Source organism: Oncorhynchus mykiss, chromosome 15 (assembly GCF_057628025.1).
Source record: "Oncorhynchus mykiss isolate SJ-2025 chromosome 15, ASM5762802v1, whole genome shotgun sequence".
Taxonomy (NCBI): domain Eukaryota; kingdom Metazoa; phylum Chordata; class Actinopteri; order Salmoniformes; family Salmonidae; genus Oncorhynchus; species Oncorhynchus mykiss.
The window spans coordinates 4,850,577-4,865,242 of record NC_143036.1 but is presented as its reverse complement, the minus strand read 5'-3'; the positions used below and the strand labels follow the sequence as shown (position 1 = coordinate 4,865,242).

General features: G+C 43.0%; 1 protein-coding gene across 2 annotated transcripts in view; it reads right to left on the bottom strand.

The window, feature by feature from the left end:
* Positions 1 to 5,003: 5,003 nt before the first annotated feature.
* The window catches only part of ube2w (ubiquitin-conjugating enzyme E2W (putative)), a 50,605-nt gene continuing 40,942 nt past the window's right edge, over positions 5,004 to 14,666 (bottom strand). Inside the window, exon 6 of one of the 2 annotated variants that reach the window (XM_090198988.1) lies at positions 5,004 to 10,519. In XM_090198988.1, the coding sequence (XP_090055114.1) occupies positions 10,506 to 10,519 (14 nt within the window). In that variant the 3' untranslated portion in view covers positions 5,004 to 10,505. 2 annotated transcript variants of the gene reach the window in all.

The window sequence follows — 14,666 nt, the reverse complement described above, 5'->3', positions numbered from 1 at the left end:
CTTCAACCTCATGGCATGTTTTTTTGCTCTGACATGCACTGTCAACTGTGGAACCGTAAGTAGACCGGTGTGTGCCTTTCCAAATGGTGTACAATCAATTGAATTTACCACAGGTGGACTCCAATCAAGTTGTAGAAACAGGACATATGGCTGGTTTCTCTATGGCAGGACAGAACAACAGCGTTGGGTATTCTCAAGGAAGGAGTTGTGTCTCTGTTAAACAACAGCAGCTAATCTCTAACATTAAGGAAGTCTGGAGGTTCTGCTCGCCTGAGATAGAATACCTTGTGATATGGGGCGGCAGGGTAGCCTAGTGGTTAGAGCGTTGGACTAGTAACCGGAAGGTTGCAAGTTCAAACCCCCGAGCTGACAAGGTACAAATCTGTCGTTCTGCCCCTGAACAGGCAGTTAACCCTTAACCCTAAGCCGTCATTGAAAATAAAAATCAGTTCAACTACTGCCTAGTTAAATAAAGGTAAAAAAAAATATGCTGTAGACCACACTATTTACCAAAGGTGTTTTCATCTAGATTTATTGTAGCTGTCTATTTCTAATCACAAACCGATGCTGATACTAACATATAGTATAGTATCTGATACTTATAGAAGAGAACAACAGAACAGAAAGAGAGGAGAGGAGAGTGGAGTGAGAAGAGAACAGAACAGAAAGAGAGGAGAGTGGAGTGAGAAGAGAACAACAGAACAGAACAGAAAGAAAGGAGAGTGGAGTGAGAAAAGAACAACAGAACAGAAAGAGAGATAGACAGAAAAATAACCACCATTTTAATTCTAAACACCATTATCCTTTTATGTTGATGTCATTATCTCACTTCGCTTTAGCAACTGTGGTCTTTGTCATTCACGCTAATAAAGCTTATCTGAAGGTGAATTAGTCTGAAAATCCCCTGGAGAGAGTTATCTAGCTGGAAGTGAGAAGGGAAGAACAGCAGTGGTGTTTCCTCTGTGTCTTAATAAGGTAAAATGGCCTCTACCCTCTCTGCATTCCAGCACTCGGGGAGGGGGGGGGGGGGGGGGGGGGTCCGTTAATCCAGAACCTCTGGCACTTTTATGGAGGTTTTGAAATACCGGAGAAGACTCTGCTGAAGGAAAGCCGAGAGACAAGGGCCAAACTTACATCTGTTTAGATAAAACACTCGCTTATGTCCTGACGTTAAGAATTCCCCGTCCGACACATCTGGGTCACACACACACACACACCTGTTATATATATATATATATATATACAGTACCAGTCAAAAGTTTGGACACACCTACTCATTCAAGGGCTTTTCTTTCTTTCTTTTTTACTGTTTTCTACATTGTAGATTAATAGTGAACACATCACAACTATAAAATAACACATAGAATCATGTAGGAACCAAAAAAAGTGTTAAAACAAAATATATTTTATATTTGAGATTCTTCGAAGAAGTCACCCTTTGCCTTGATGACAGTTTTGTGTTATTTTATAGTTTTGATGTTTTCTGTAGAAAATAGTCAAAAGGAGGAAATGAATAGGTGTGTCCAAACTATTGACTGGTACTGTATACACACACACACACACACGCACACACACACACAAAACATCACACACACTACTGTTATACACACACGCACACACACACACACACACAAAACATCACACACACTACTGTTATACACACACGCACACACACACAAACCTTGCCATGTGAGAAAATATCCACATTTATTGTGTAGCCGAGGGGAACGAGATGCCCACATCCATGATCACTTCATGGATGAGATGTTGAAAGAGCAGTCGGACTTACTTCTAAATCCACAGAGCTCACCCAGCCCTTACCTCCAGATCCACAGAGCTCACCCAGCCCTTGGCTCGAGATCCACAGAGCTAACCCAGCCCTTACCTCCAGATCCACAGAGCTAACCCAGCCCTTACCTCCAGATCCACAGAGCTCACCCAGCCCTTGGCTTCAGATCCACAGAGCTCACCCAGCCCTTGGCTCGAGATCCACAGAGCTCACCCAGCCCTTGGCTCGAGATCCACAGAGCTCACCCAGCCCTTGGCTCCAGATGGGTCACCAGGAGAGTCTCCAGGGGGGTCAGGAGGGTCACCAGGAGGGTCAGGAGGAGGGTTACCAGGAGGGTCACCAGGAGTGATCGGGAGGGATACCAGGAGGGATCAGCCAATGAATTTGTAAGTCCCACCCAGTTGACCACATTCAAATGGTGGAAGTCCCATGACCCTGCCAATACAAATACTGCCTTTTGGCCACTAGAGGCCTCTATTCTTCTGTGTGGGGATGGAACATTATGTTGAACAACACGGGAGCTGATTGGCTTACACTGACATTACAAAATAGCTAGCCATCAGGACAAAACGGGCAGTTTTATGGAAAAACTAGCAGTATTTCAATCTTGTCAATGTACTAGTGTGGAAAAAGGCATAATTTGGAGCACACTGGCATATCCCATTCCTGCTATGAGGTACATTTTCCTGACCCATTTCTGGCACAGGCTCCACAGTGACTCCAACCCCAGTGCAGTTCAGAGTTAACAAGCATAAAGGTAGGGTGGGCATCTTCTGGCAAGGTTCAGTCCTTGTTTCCAGAGTAGTCTCTTTAGACAGCCAGCTGCCAAGGTTTGGTTTCCAAGACGACGAGGTACACAGGACCAGCTGAGCAGAGACCTTCAACACAATCAACGTAGTCATCAAGTTTAATGAAATGATTCATTTATAAAAATCGGTAGCCAAAATGCCAGCTGAGTGATTATAACATTAAAGTGTGTTGTACTTATAAATGTAAGCATTTATTTTAAATGATAAATTTAATTAGTTGTGTCTAGTGATGGAGCAAGAATGCAATCCATTTGGATGAAGACAGTCACCACCCCCCAAACCTACAAGGACTCGATGCACTCGTGTTGTTGACTTGGGTTATTATGATCAGAAAGACATGTTGTCTTTGGAAATGTAGGGCTTAAGAAGCAGCTAAATATACAACTGGAGCCTGTCCTGGTCCAACTGACCATTTCACCAAATAGAAATAAGAAATAATTCCCGAGGGCGTGTGGTACGTGGCCAATATACCACGGCTAAGGGCTGTTCTTAGGCACGACGCAACACGGAGTGCCTGGATACAGGAATTAGCCGTGGTATATTGGCCATATATCACAAACCCCCAAGGTGCCTTATTGCTATTAGAAACTGGTTACCAAGTACATAGAGGAGGTTAAAAAAAATATATGTTTTGTCATACTCGTGATATATACACAGCTGTCAGCCAATCAGCATTCAGGGCTCGAAACGCCCAGTTTACAATATACATCACATATACTAGTAGTGGCATTGTGTAAGTAATATAATAAACTATTAACCTGTAATAGATCAGCCTGCCACTACTAGAAATTATTTTAGTAAAACACAGGCAAGATATAAATGTAACCCCCAAATACATAGGGGGCATTTGGGATGCGGCCTTCCTCCTGCATAGTGTACTAAGTTTGACCAGAGCCTATGAAAAGTAGTGCACTCTTCAGGGATTAGGGTGTCATTTAAGGGTGTTTTTACACTTTCACCCAATTTTTGTGAACTCAGTGCGGTTCCCTTAATTGTTTGTGCAGTGTGAACACGATAAAGGATCTCAAGACCCCTCATGTAACTCTGACCACAGCAACACCGTTTCCCCGGGGTTAAATCCCTCACATTGTTGCCACAAAAAGAGACACGTTTTTTTGGGGGATATTGATTAGCGATTGTCAAGGAGGCACAGAAATTCCAAAATATGTGGTTTTGTCGATCTATAGGCTTCGTCAACCGTATATTGATTGTGGGGTTGTGGCGTTTATTGATTGTGGGGTCTGAATAGTGATGAGAAGAGAACCACATATTTGGTGAGAATCACTACACAAGGTACACGATCAAGGTCCTTTCTATCCGGAGAACTCGGGACATCCCAACTCTGACATAACCATTTTAAATATGTCAACTTCAATGGGGGTAAAGGTTAAGGGTTAAGATTTAGGGACGTCCCAAGGATCCCCGATAGCACTAACCACAAAATTAAGGCTAGCCCTTAAAAGGGGCAGTAGCCTACCTGGGCTATACAATTTTCGCTAACATCATTATTTAATCTGCAGTTATTCTACTAACTATTCTGTTACTAATAAAATGTACATGTTAATATCATCTTCTGATTATAATAATTTAACATATTTTAACTAAATACAATCTATTAGCTTCTAAAATGTAAGTAGGTATAGCTAGCTGTCCAATAACCGGATGGGAAGGCTTGTCCTGCGCACTGTAAACAACCCACAGTGCATTGAGTGAATGTTGGGAAAAATATCTTAGTTCCTTTTTAAACATAGCGATGTGAATGCAAAGAGGCCTCGGACCCCAGAACAGGTGAAGGGAGTTGAGTCCTCATCCAAAGGGCAGTGTGAATACATAGAGGCCTCGGACCCCAGAACAGGTGAAGGGAGTTGAGTCCTCATCCAAAGGGCAGTGTGAATACATAGAGGCCTCGGACCCCAGAACATGTGAAGGGAGTTGAGTCCTCATCCAAAGGGCAGTGTGAATGCAAAGAGGCCTCGGACCCCAGAACAGGTGAAGGGAGTTGAGTCCTCATCCAAAGGGCAGTGTGAATACATAGAGGCCTCGGACCCCAGAACAGGTGAAGGGAGTTGAGTCCTCATCCAAAGGGCAGTGTGAATACATAGAGGCCTCGGACCCCAGAACAGGTGAAGGGAGTTGAGTCCTCATCCAAAGGGCAGTGTGAATGCAAAGAGGCCTCGGACCCCAGAACAGGTGAAGGGAGTTGAGTCCTCATCCAAAGGGCAGTGTGAATGCAAAGAGGCCTCGGACCCCAGAACAGGTGAAGGGAGTTGGGTCCTCATCCAAAGGGCAGTGTGAATACAAAGCAAACGGTTCTTTCCCTTTAAAAGAGGACTGTGTGGTGAAAACACCCTATAGGACACATAATCGACTCCATTCAAAAATCAGCAAAGTGTTCGAGACAAGGATGAATTAAAAGTTAAATCTCTGCTTTTTATTATAGATTATTGAAATGAACTCCTCTGACATGGAGCTTGTACGTCCCCGGAGAGAGAAGAAAAACAATTATATTCTCAAAATATATTATAAATATAATAACCCCACCCTTCATTAGTGCTGATCACTCACACAACAATATGTAGGCCAAGGAATCCAAACCACGTTAAAAAGGACACATACAACCTAATAAAACCAGGAAAATACAAGGAGAGAAAATGAGAGAGACAATCCAAACTATGGTTTTACATATCCACTAATTTGTGGATACAGGCTTTTTGTCCCTGCACTAATACCATACCGTAACAGACACAATCAAACCCAGCCCAGCAGCACAAACCTCTTCTACAGTGTCATAAAAAATAAAGAATAAATGATTGGTTAGATAGTCTTTGTATATATGGTTCCTAGATATATGGTTCCTAGATACCAGTGTGTCATGGTCATATAACCAGCCACTTCAGAAGGTTGATATTGTGAAGAAATAGCTCCTCTATAGACCCAAAGGAAACAACAAGCAAATACAACACCAACAAGCATGGGAAGGATACAACTCCAACAAGCATGGGAAGGATACAACTCCAACAAGCATGGAAAGGATACAACTCCAACAAGCATGGGAAGGATACAACACCAACAAGCATGGGAAGGATACAACTCCAACAAGCATGGGAAGGATACAACACCAACAAGCATGGGAAGGATACAACACCAACAAGCATGGGAAGGATACAACTCCAACAAGCATGGGAAGGATACAACACCAACAAGCATGGGAAGGATACAACTCCAACAAGCATGGGAAGGATGCGACACCAACATCAACAAGCATGGGAAGGATACAACACCAAAAAGCATGGGAAGGATGCGACACCAACTCCAACAAGCATGGGAAGGATGCGACACCAACATCAACAAGCATGGGAAGGATGCAGCACCAACACCAAAAAGCATGGGAAGGATACAACACCAACACCAACAAGCATGGGAAGGATACAACACCAACACCAACAAGCATGGGAAGGATACAACACCAACACCAACAAGCATGGGAAGGATACAACACCAACACCAACAAGCATGGGAAGGATACAACACCAACAAGCATGGGAAGGATACAACACCAACAAGCATGGGAAGGATGCAGCACCAAAAAGCATGGGAAGGATGCAGCACCAAAAAGCATGGGAAGGATGCAACACCAAAAAGCATGGGAAGGATGCAACACCAAAAAGCATGGGAAGGATGCAACACCAAAAAGCATGGGAAGGATGCAGCACCAAAAAGCATGGGAAGGATGCAACACCAAAAAGCATGGGAAGGATGCAACACCAAAAAGCATGGGAAGGATACAACACCAAAAAGCATGGGAAGGATGCAGCACCAAAAAGCATGGGAAGGATGCAACACCAAAAAGCATGGGAAGGATGCAACACCAAAAAGCATGGGAAGGATTTTCTGAATGAATGGCGACAGGAGACAGAACAGAACTACAGGAATAGAGTGGTTGAAGTCAGGAAACGACGAGAGAGCTGCTGCAACACACAGGCTGAATCCACAAAATGGCACCCGACCTATTCCCTTCATAGTGCACTACATTTGACCAGAGTCCATAGGGCTCTAAAGTAGTGCACTATATAGGGAATAGGGTGCCATAGGGCTCTGGTCTAAAGTAGTGCACTATATATAGGGAATAGGGTGCCATAGGGCTCTGGTCTAAAGTAGTGCACTATATAGGGAATAGGGTGCCATAGGGCTCTGGTCTAAAGTAGTGCACTATATATAGGGAATAGGGTGCCATAGGGCTCTGGTCTAAAGTAGTGCACTATATATAGGGAATAGGGTGCCATAGGGCTCTGGTCTAAAGTAGTGCACTATATATAGGGAATAGGGTGCCATAGGGCTCTGGTCTAAAGTAGTGCACTATATAGGGAATAGGGTGCCATAGGGCTCTGGTCTAAAGTAGTGCACTATATATAGGGAATAGGGTGCCATAGGGCTCTGGTCTAAAGTAGTGCACTATATAGGGAATAGGGTGCCATAGGGCTCTGGTCTAAAGTAGTGCACTATATAGGGAATAGGGTGCCATAGGGCTCTGGTCTAAAGTAGTGCACTATATAGGGAATAGGGTGCCATAGGGCTCTGGTCTAAAGTAGTGCACTATATAGGGAATAGGGTGCCATAGGGCTCTGGTCTAAAGTCGTGCACTACACAGGGAGCCATAGGGTTCTGGTCTAAAGTAGTTCACCAAACAATGAGCCATAGGGTTCTGGTCTAAAGTAGTGCACTACACAGTGAGCCATAGGGTTCTGGTCTAAAGTAGTGCACTACACAGGGAGCCATAGGGTTCTGGTCTAAAGTATTGCACTACACAGGGAGCCATAGGGTTCTGGTCTAAAGTAGTGCACTACACAGGGAGCCATAGGGCTCTGGTCTAAAGTAGTGCACTACACAGGGAGCCATAGGGTTCTGGTCTAAAGTAGTGCACTACACAGTGAGCCATAGGGTTCTGGTCTAAAGTAGTGCACTACACAGGGAGCCATAGGGGTCTGGTCTAAAGTAGTGCACTATATAGGGAATAAGGTGCCATAGGATTCTGGTCTTAAGTAGTGCACTACATAGGGGATAGGATGCCATAGGGTTCTGGTCTAAAGTAGTGCACTACATAGGCAATAGGGTGCCATAGGGTTCTGGTCTAAAGTAGTGCACTACATAGGCAATAGGATGCCACAGCAGCTGATTCCCTCCCATTGTAACCAATAACAACATAAGATGGTATGTACATAGCAGTGGAGGCTGCTGGGAACAACTATAGGAGGACAGGGTCATCACTTGATGTCTTTTATATCGTTTTAATTTAATCCATCCCAGCCTCCTATAGCTCCTCCCACCAATTTCCTGTGGTAGAGAGTTACACTGCGGGTGCATTTACACAAGCAGACCAGTTCTGGTCTTTCACCACTAAATGGTATTTTGACCAATCAGATCAGTTCCTTTGCCACTAATTGGTATTTTGACCAATCAGATCTCGTGTGGGTATATTGGGCTTGCCTGTATAAATGCAACCTATGAGTGTTGTAACCAAGTGCAATAACGATGAGAAATAGCAAGGCGCTTCCCTACAGTTCCCAACTGCCAACCCTTCAGACCAACAGTAGATGTGTTGATGAGAAACTACATCCAGGGTAAAAAGGGTTCGATTCAGGAAGAACACCGAAATGACAATTCTAATTTCAATGCTGTTCAATGAGGAACATTTGGATTTTATTTTATTCTTCAAATTTTGGTTTACTTTCTGAATTGACTGGAATTGAAATGGAATCTGACCGACGGCAGCGTACTATTTAGCAGAAACACTAAAGAGGAAAATAATTTAAAAAACGCTCCTATTAAATAGTCACACAGCTACAACATGAGGAAAATTATATCCATTCCTTACTTCATCTCATTCACCTCCACGATTTCTAAAGAAAGTGTATAGTATGTATAGTAACAATAGTTTCAGACGTGTTATAGATTTCACAACATAACAAGTCCCTTTTGGTGAAAATATAGTTAATTTTAAAATATCTCACAGGATTTTTCTCTTCGTCTCTTCTCGTATTGACAAAAAAACTAAACAAAAAGCAACCGAGTCAATCTGTGACCAGGGAATAAATCTAGCCTCGTCTTTAACAGTAGTCAAATGAATGTCACTGTTACTACCACTAGATTTTAAATTAAACAAGACATTAAAACATACAACCAGAAATCATCCTTCCCCTTTAAATAAAAAAAAAAAGTCTCATCTAGCTGGAAAAAACAAGACAAACATGGTAAAAATACATTTTTGTTGTTGTTGATAAAAGCAACTAAATCTCATCAAGACAAATACTAACTCACCAACAAATAAAAATGGACGACAACACAGACATTCGTTAAATGGCCTTACACCTCTGGGCTTTACAGAAAGGACCTGCGAACACCAGTACATGAGTTCAGACCATATTATTGTGAAGAGGTACATAAAAGGCTGTGTTTACACAGGAAGTCCAATTATGGGAAAAATATCCCATCCGATTGGTCAAAAGACCAATTAGTGGCAAAAAAAAAAAAAAAAAATCAGAATTGGTCTGCCTGTGTAAACGCAGCCTAAAGACTTATAACCATCATTCTTGTGTCAACTTGGTCAGTACCAATACTCTAGTCCAGCGTGTCCCAAACTCGGTCCTCAGGACCCCAACATTTTGGCGTTTGCCCCTAACACTACACAGCGGATTCAAATGATCCAAGCTAGATGATACGAATCATCTGTGGAAGTGTCAGTGCAAAAAAAAGTTTGGGGGGCGGCCCAGGACCGAGTGGGGGGGGGGTCCAGGACCGAGTTGGGGGGGGGGGGGGGGCGGCCCAGGACCGAGTGGGGGGGGGGGGTCCAGGACCGAGTTGGGGGGGGGGGCGGCCCAGGACCGAGTGGGGGGGGCGGCCCAGGACCAAGTGGGGGGGGGGTCCAGGACCGAGTTGGGGGGGGGGGGGGGGGGCGGCCCAGGACTGAGTGGGGGGGGCGGCCCAGGACCGAGTTGGGGGGGGGGGGGGGGGGGTCCAGGACCGAGTTGGGGGGGGGGCCCAGGACCGAGTTGGGGGGGGGGGGGGGCCCAGGACCGAGTTGGGGGGGGGGCCCAGGACCGAGTTTGGGAAACGCTGCTATAGTCAAAATAGACCAGACAACTTCTGAAATCAAGTCTGTCCTTGAAAGATGGAAGGCGGAGAGGAAGAGAAATGTACTACTCTGAAATCAAGTCTGTCCTTGAAAGATGGAAGGCGGAGAGGAAGAGAACTGTACTACTCTTGATTAAACAGTGAAATGTAAAACCACTTGAAAACCCCCCCTTCTATCAGCTGCAGAGAAGTGGTGTTGTTTGTGGTTTTACAGTAGAAGTTGAACCTTTGGAATAATAACATTGAGCTGTTGTAGCTCTACATATCGTCACAGTGCATTGAATATCAGGCCCCCAAAAAAAAATTTAAAAAAAAGCTGAAGTATTTTCTGGGGGTTAAGATGCTGAGATCCCTTCCAGATATCTTTGTTAGGGCCCAACCATGCATCCACCGTTGTATTGCACAGCACATAATGACAACCTTTTAAATGCACCCAAACAAACACAAAAGGAAAGAAGAATCATCTTAAAACGATAACAATAATAATCTCACTACGAAACCATTTTTCCCCTCGCTGGCTGCATAGTGACTTTTTTCTTTTTTGCAAAAACAATCCATTGTTGGTCTTAATTTATTTATTTATTTTTTATATATTACAACCGGCTAAAAACATGCACCCAACTGCCCTCTGGGAAATGCAGTTCAAACAGTCTCTCCAGCGCATCATGGTGTCCATTGTTCCAGTCAAAAAGGTCAGAGTTCAGTGACTGTGGTATGATTCAAAAGTGCTTTATGCGGTTCAGTAGGCCTTCTTTCTTCTGGAACTATTACAATGTTTATTAGCACGTATCATCTGTGAAAGGAAACACACACTTTCAGTATCAAATACACTGACATGAGGCCATGAGTGTTTCAGTATCAAATACACTGACATGACTCCATGAGTGTCTCAGTATCAAATACACTGACATGACTCCATGAGTGTCTCAGTATCAAATACACTGACATGAGGCCATGAGTGTTTCAGTATCAAATACACTGACATGACTCCATGAGTGTTTCAGTATCAAATACACTGACATGAGGCCATGAGTGTTTCAGTATCAAATACACTGACATGACTCCATGAGTGTTTCAGTATCAAATACACTGACATGACTCCATGAGTGTTTCAGTATCAAATACACTGACATGACACCATGAGTGTTTCAGTATCAAATACACTGACATGACTCCATGAGTGTTTCAGTATCAAATACACTGACATGACTCCATGAGTGTTTCAGTATCAAATACACTGACATGACTCCATGAGTGTTTCAGTATCAAATACACTGACATGACTCCATGAGTGTTTCAGTATCAAATACACTGACATGACTCCATGAGTGTCTCAGTATCAAATACACTGACATGACTCCATGAGGCCATGAGTGTTTCAGTATCAAATACACTGACATGACACCATGAGGCCATGAGTGTTTCAGTATCAAATACACTGACATGACACCATGAGGCCATGAGTGTTTCAGTATCAAATACACTGACATGACACCATGAGGCCATGAGTGTTTCAGTATCAAATACACTGACATGACTCCATGAGTGTTTCAGTATCAAATACACTGACATGACTCCATGAGTGTTTCAGTATCAGATACACTGACATGAGGCCATGAGTGTTTCAGTATCAAATACACTGACATGACTCCATGAGTGTTTCAGTATCAAATACACTGACATGACTCCATGAGTGTTACATTATCAAATACACTGACATGACACCATGAGTGTCTCAGTATCAAATACACTGACATGACTCCATGAGTGTTTCAGTATCAAATACACTGACATGACACCATGAGTGTTTCAGTATCAAATACACTGACATGACTCCATGAGGCCATGAGTGTTTCAGTATCAAATACACTGTCATGAGGCCATGAGTGTTTCAGTATCAAATACACTGACATGAGGCCATGAGTGTTTCAGTATCAAATACACTGACATGACACCATGAGGCCATGAGTGTTTCAGTATCAAATACACTGACATGAGGCCATGAGTGTTTCAGTATCAAATACACTGTCATGACACCATGAGTGTCTCAGTATCAAATACACTGTCATGAGGCCATGAGTGTCTCAGTATCAAATACACTGTCATGACTCCATGAGTGTCTCAGTATCAAATACACTGTCATGAGGCCATGAGTGTTTCAGTATCAAATACACTGACATGACACCATGAGTGTTTCAGTATCAAATACACTGACATGACACCATGAGTGTTTCAGTATCAAATACACTGTCATGACTCCATGACTTCATGAGTGTTTCAGTATCAAATACACTGACATGACACCATGAGGCCATGAGTGTTTCAGTATCAAATACACTGTCATGAGGCCATGAGTGTTTCAGTATCAAATACACTGTCATGAGGCCATGAGTGTTTCAGTATCAAATACACTGACATGACACCATGAGTGTTTCAGTATCAAATACACTGTCATGACTCCATGAGGCCATGAGTGTTTCAGTATCAAATACACTGACATGACACCATGAGGCCATGAGTGTTTCAGTATCAAATACACTGACATGACACCATGAGGCCATGAGTGTTTCAGTATCAAATACACTGACATGACTCCATGACTTCATGAGTGTTTCAGTATCAAATACACTGACATGACACCATGAGTGTTTCAGTATCAAATACACTGACATGACTCCATGACTTCATGAGTGTTTCAGTATCAAATACACTGACATGACACCATGAGTGTCTCAGTATCAAATACACTGACATGACACCATGACACCATGAGTGTCTCAGTATCAAATACACTGACATGACACCATGAGTGTTTCAGTATCAGATACACTGACATGACTCCATGAGTGTTTCAGTATCAGATACACTGACATGACTCCATGAGTGTTTCAGTATCAAATACACTGACATGACACCATGAGTGTTTCAGTATCAAATACACTGACATGACACCATGAGTGTTTCAGTATCAAATACACTGACATGACACCATGAGTGTTTCAGTATCAAATACACTGACATGACTCCATGAGTGTTTCAGTATCAAATACACTGACATGACACCATGAGGCCATGAGTGTTTCAGTATCAAATACACTGACATGACACCATGAGGCCATGAGTGTTTCAGTATCAAATACACTGACATGACACCATGAGGCCATGAGTGTTTCAGTATCAAATACACTGACATGACTCCATAAGGCCATGAGTGTTTCAGTATCAAATACACTGACATGACTCCATAAGGCCATGAGTGTTTCAGTATCAAATACACTGACATGACTCCATGAGGCCATGAGTGTTTCAGTATCAAATACACTGACATGACTCCATGAGGCCATGAGTGTTTCAGTATCAAATACACTGACATGACACCATGAGGCCATGAGTGTTTCAGTATCAAATACACTGACATGACACCATGAGGCCATGAGTGTTTCAGTATCAAATACACTGTCATGACTCCATGACTCCATGAGTGTTTCAGTATCAAATACACTGACATGACTCCATGACTCCATGAGTGTTTCAGTATCAAATACACTGACATGACTCCATGAGGCCATGAGTGTTTCAGTATCAAATACACTGACATGACACCATGAGTGTTTCAGTATCAAATACACTGACATGACACCATGAGGCCATGAGTGTTTCAGTATCAAATACACTGACATGACAACATGAGTGTTTCAGTATCAAATACACTGACATGACACCATGAGTGTTTCAGTATCAAATACACTGACATGACACCATGAGGCCATGAGTGTCTCAGTATCAAATACACTGACATGAGGCCATGAGTGTTTCAGTATCAAATACACTGACATGACACCATGAGTGTCTCAGTATCAAATACACTGACATGACACCATGAGTGTTTCAGTATCAAATACACTGACATGACACCATGAGGCCATGAGTGTTTCAGTATCAAATACACTGACATGACACCATGAGTGTTTCAGTATCAAATACACTGACATGACACCATGAGGCCATGAGTGTTTCAGTATCAAATACACTGACATGACAACATGAGTGTTTCAGTATCAAATACACTGACATGACACCATGAGTGTTTCAGTATCAAATACACTGACATGACACCATGAGGCCATGAGTGTCTCAGTATCAAATACACTGACATGAGGCCATGAGTGTTTCAGTATCAAATACACTGACATGACACCATGAGTGTCTCAGTATCAAATACACTGACATGACTCCATGAGTGTTTCAGTATCAAATACACTGACATGACTCCATGAGTGTTTCAGTATCAAATACACTGACATGACTCCATGAGTGTTTCAGTATCAAATACACTGACATGACTCCATGAGTGTTTCAGTATCAAATACACTGACATGACACCATGAGTGTCTCAGTATCAAATACACTGACATGACTCCATGAGTGTTTCAGTATCAGATACACTGACATGACTCCATGAGGCCATGAGTGTCTCAGTATCAAATACACTGACATGACACCATGAGGCCATGAGTGTTTCAGTATCAAATACACTGACATGACACCATGAGGCCATGAGTGTTTCAGTATCAAATACACTGACATGACTCCATGAGTGTTTCAGTATCAAATACACTGACATGACTCCATGAGTGTTTCAGTATCAAATACACTGACATGACACCATGAGTGTTTCAGTATCAAATACACTGACATGACTCCATGAGGCCATGAGTGTCTCAGTATCAAATACACTGACATGACGCCATGAGTGTTTCCCGTTGCTTAGGTACCGATTCATTCCATAATCTAGTCTGGATTTAGGTACTCCCCTCCCCCTCCCCACATTACCATCAACTAGACAGGATATCCTGTCTAACAACGTCTGAGTGAGGATGGAATGGTTTAACACTTCGGGCTAGATCGAATCCCCGAGCTGACAAGGTCAAAAATCTGTG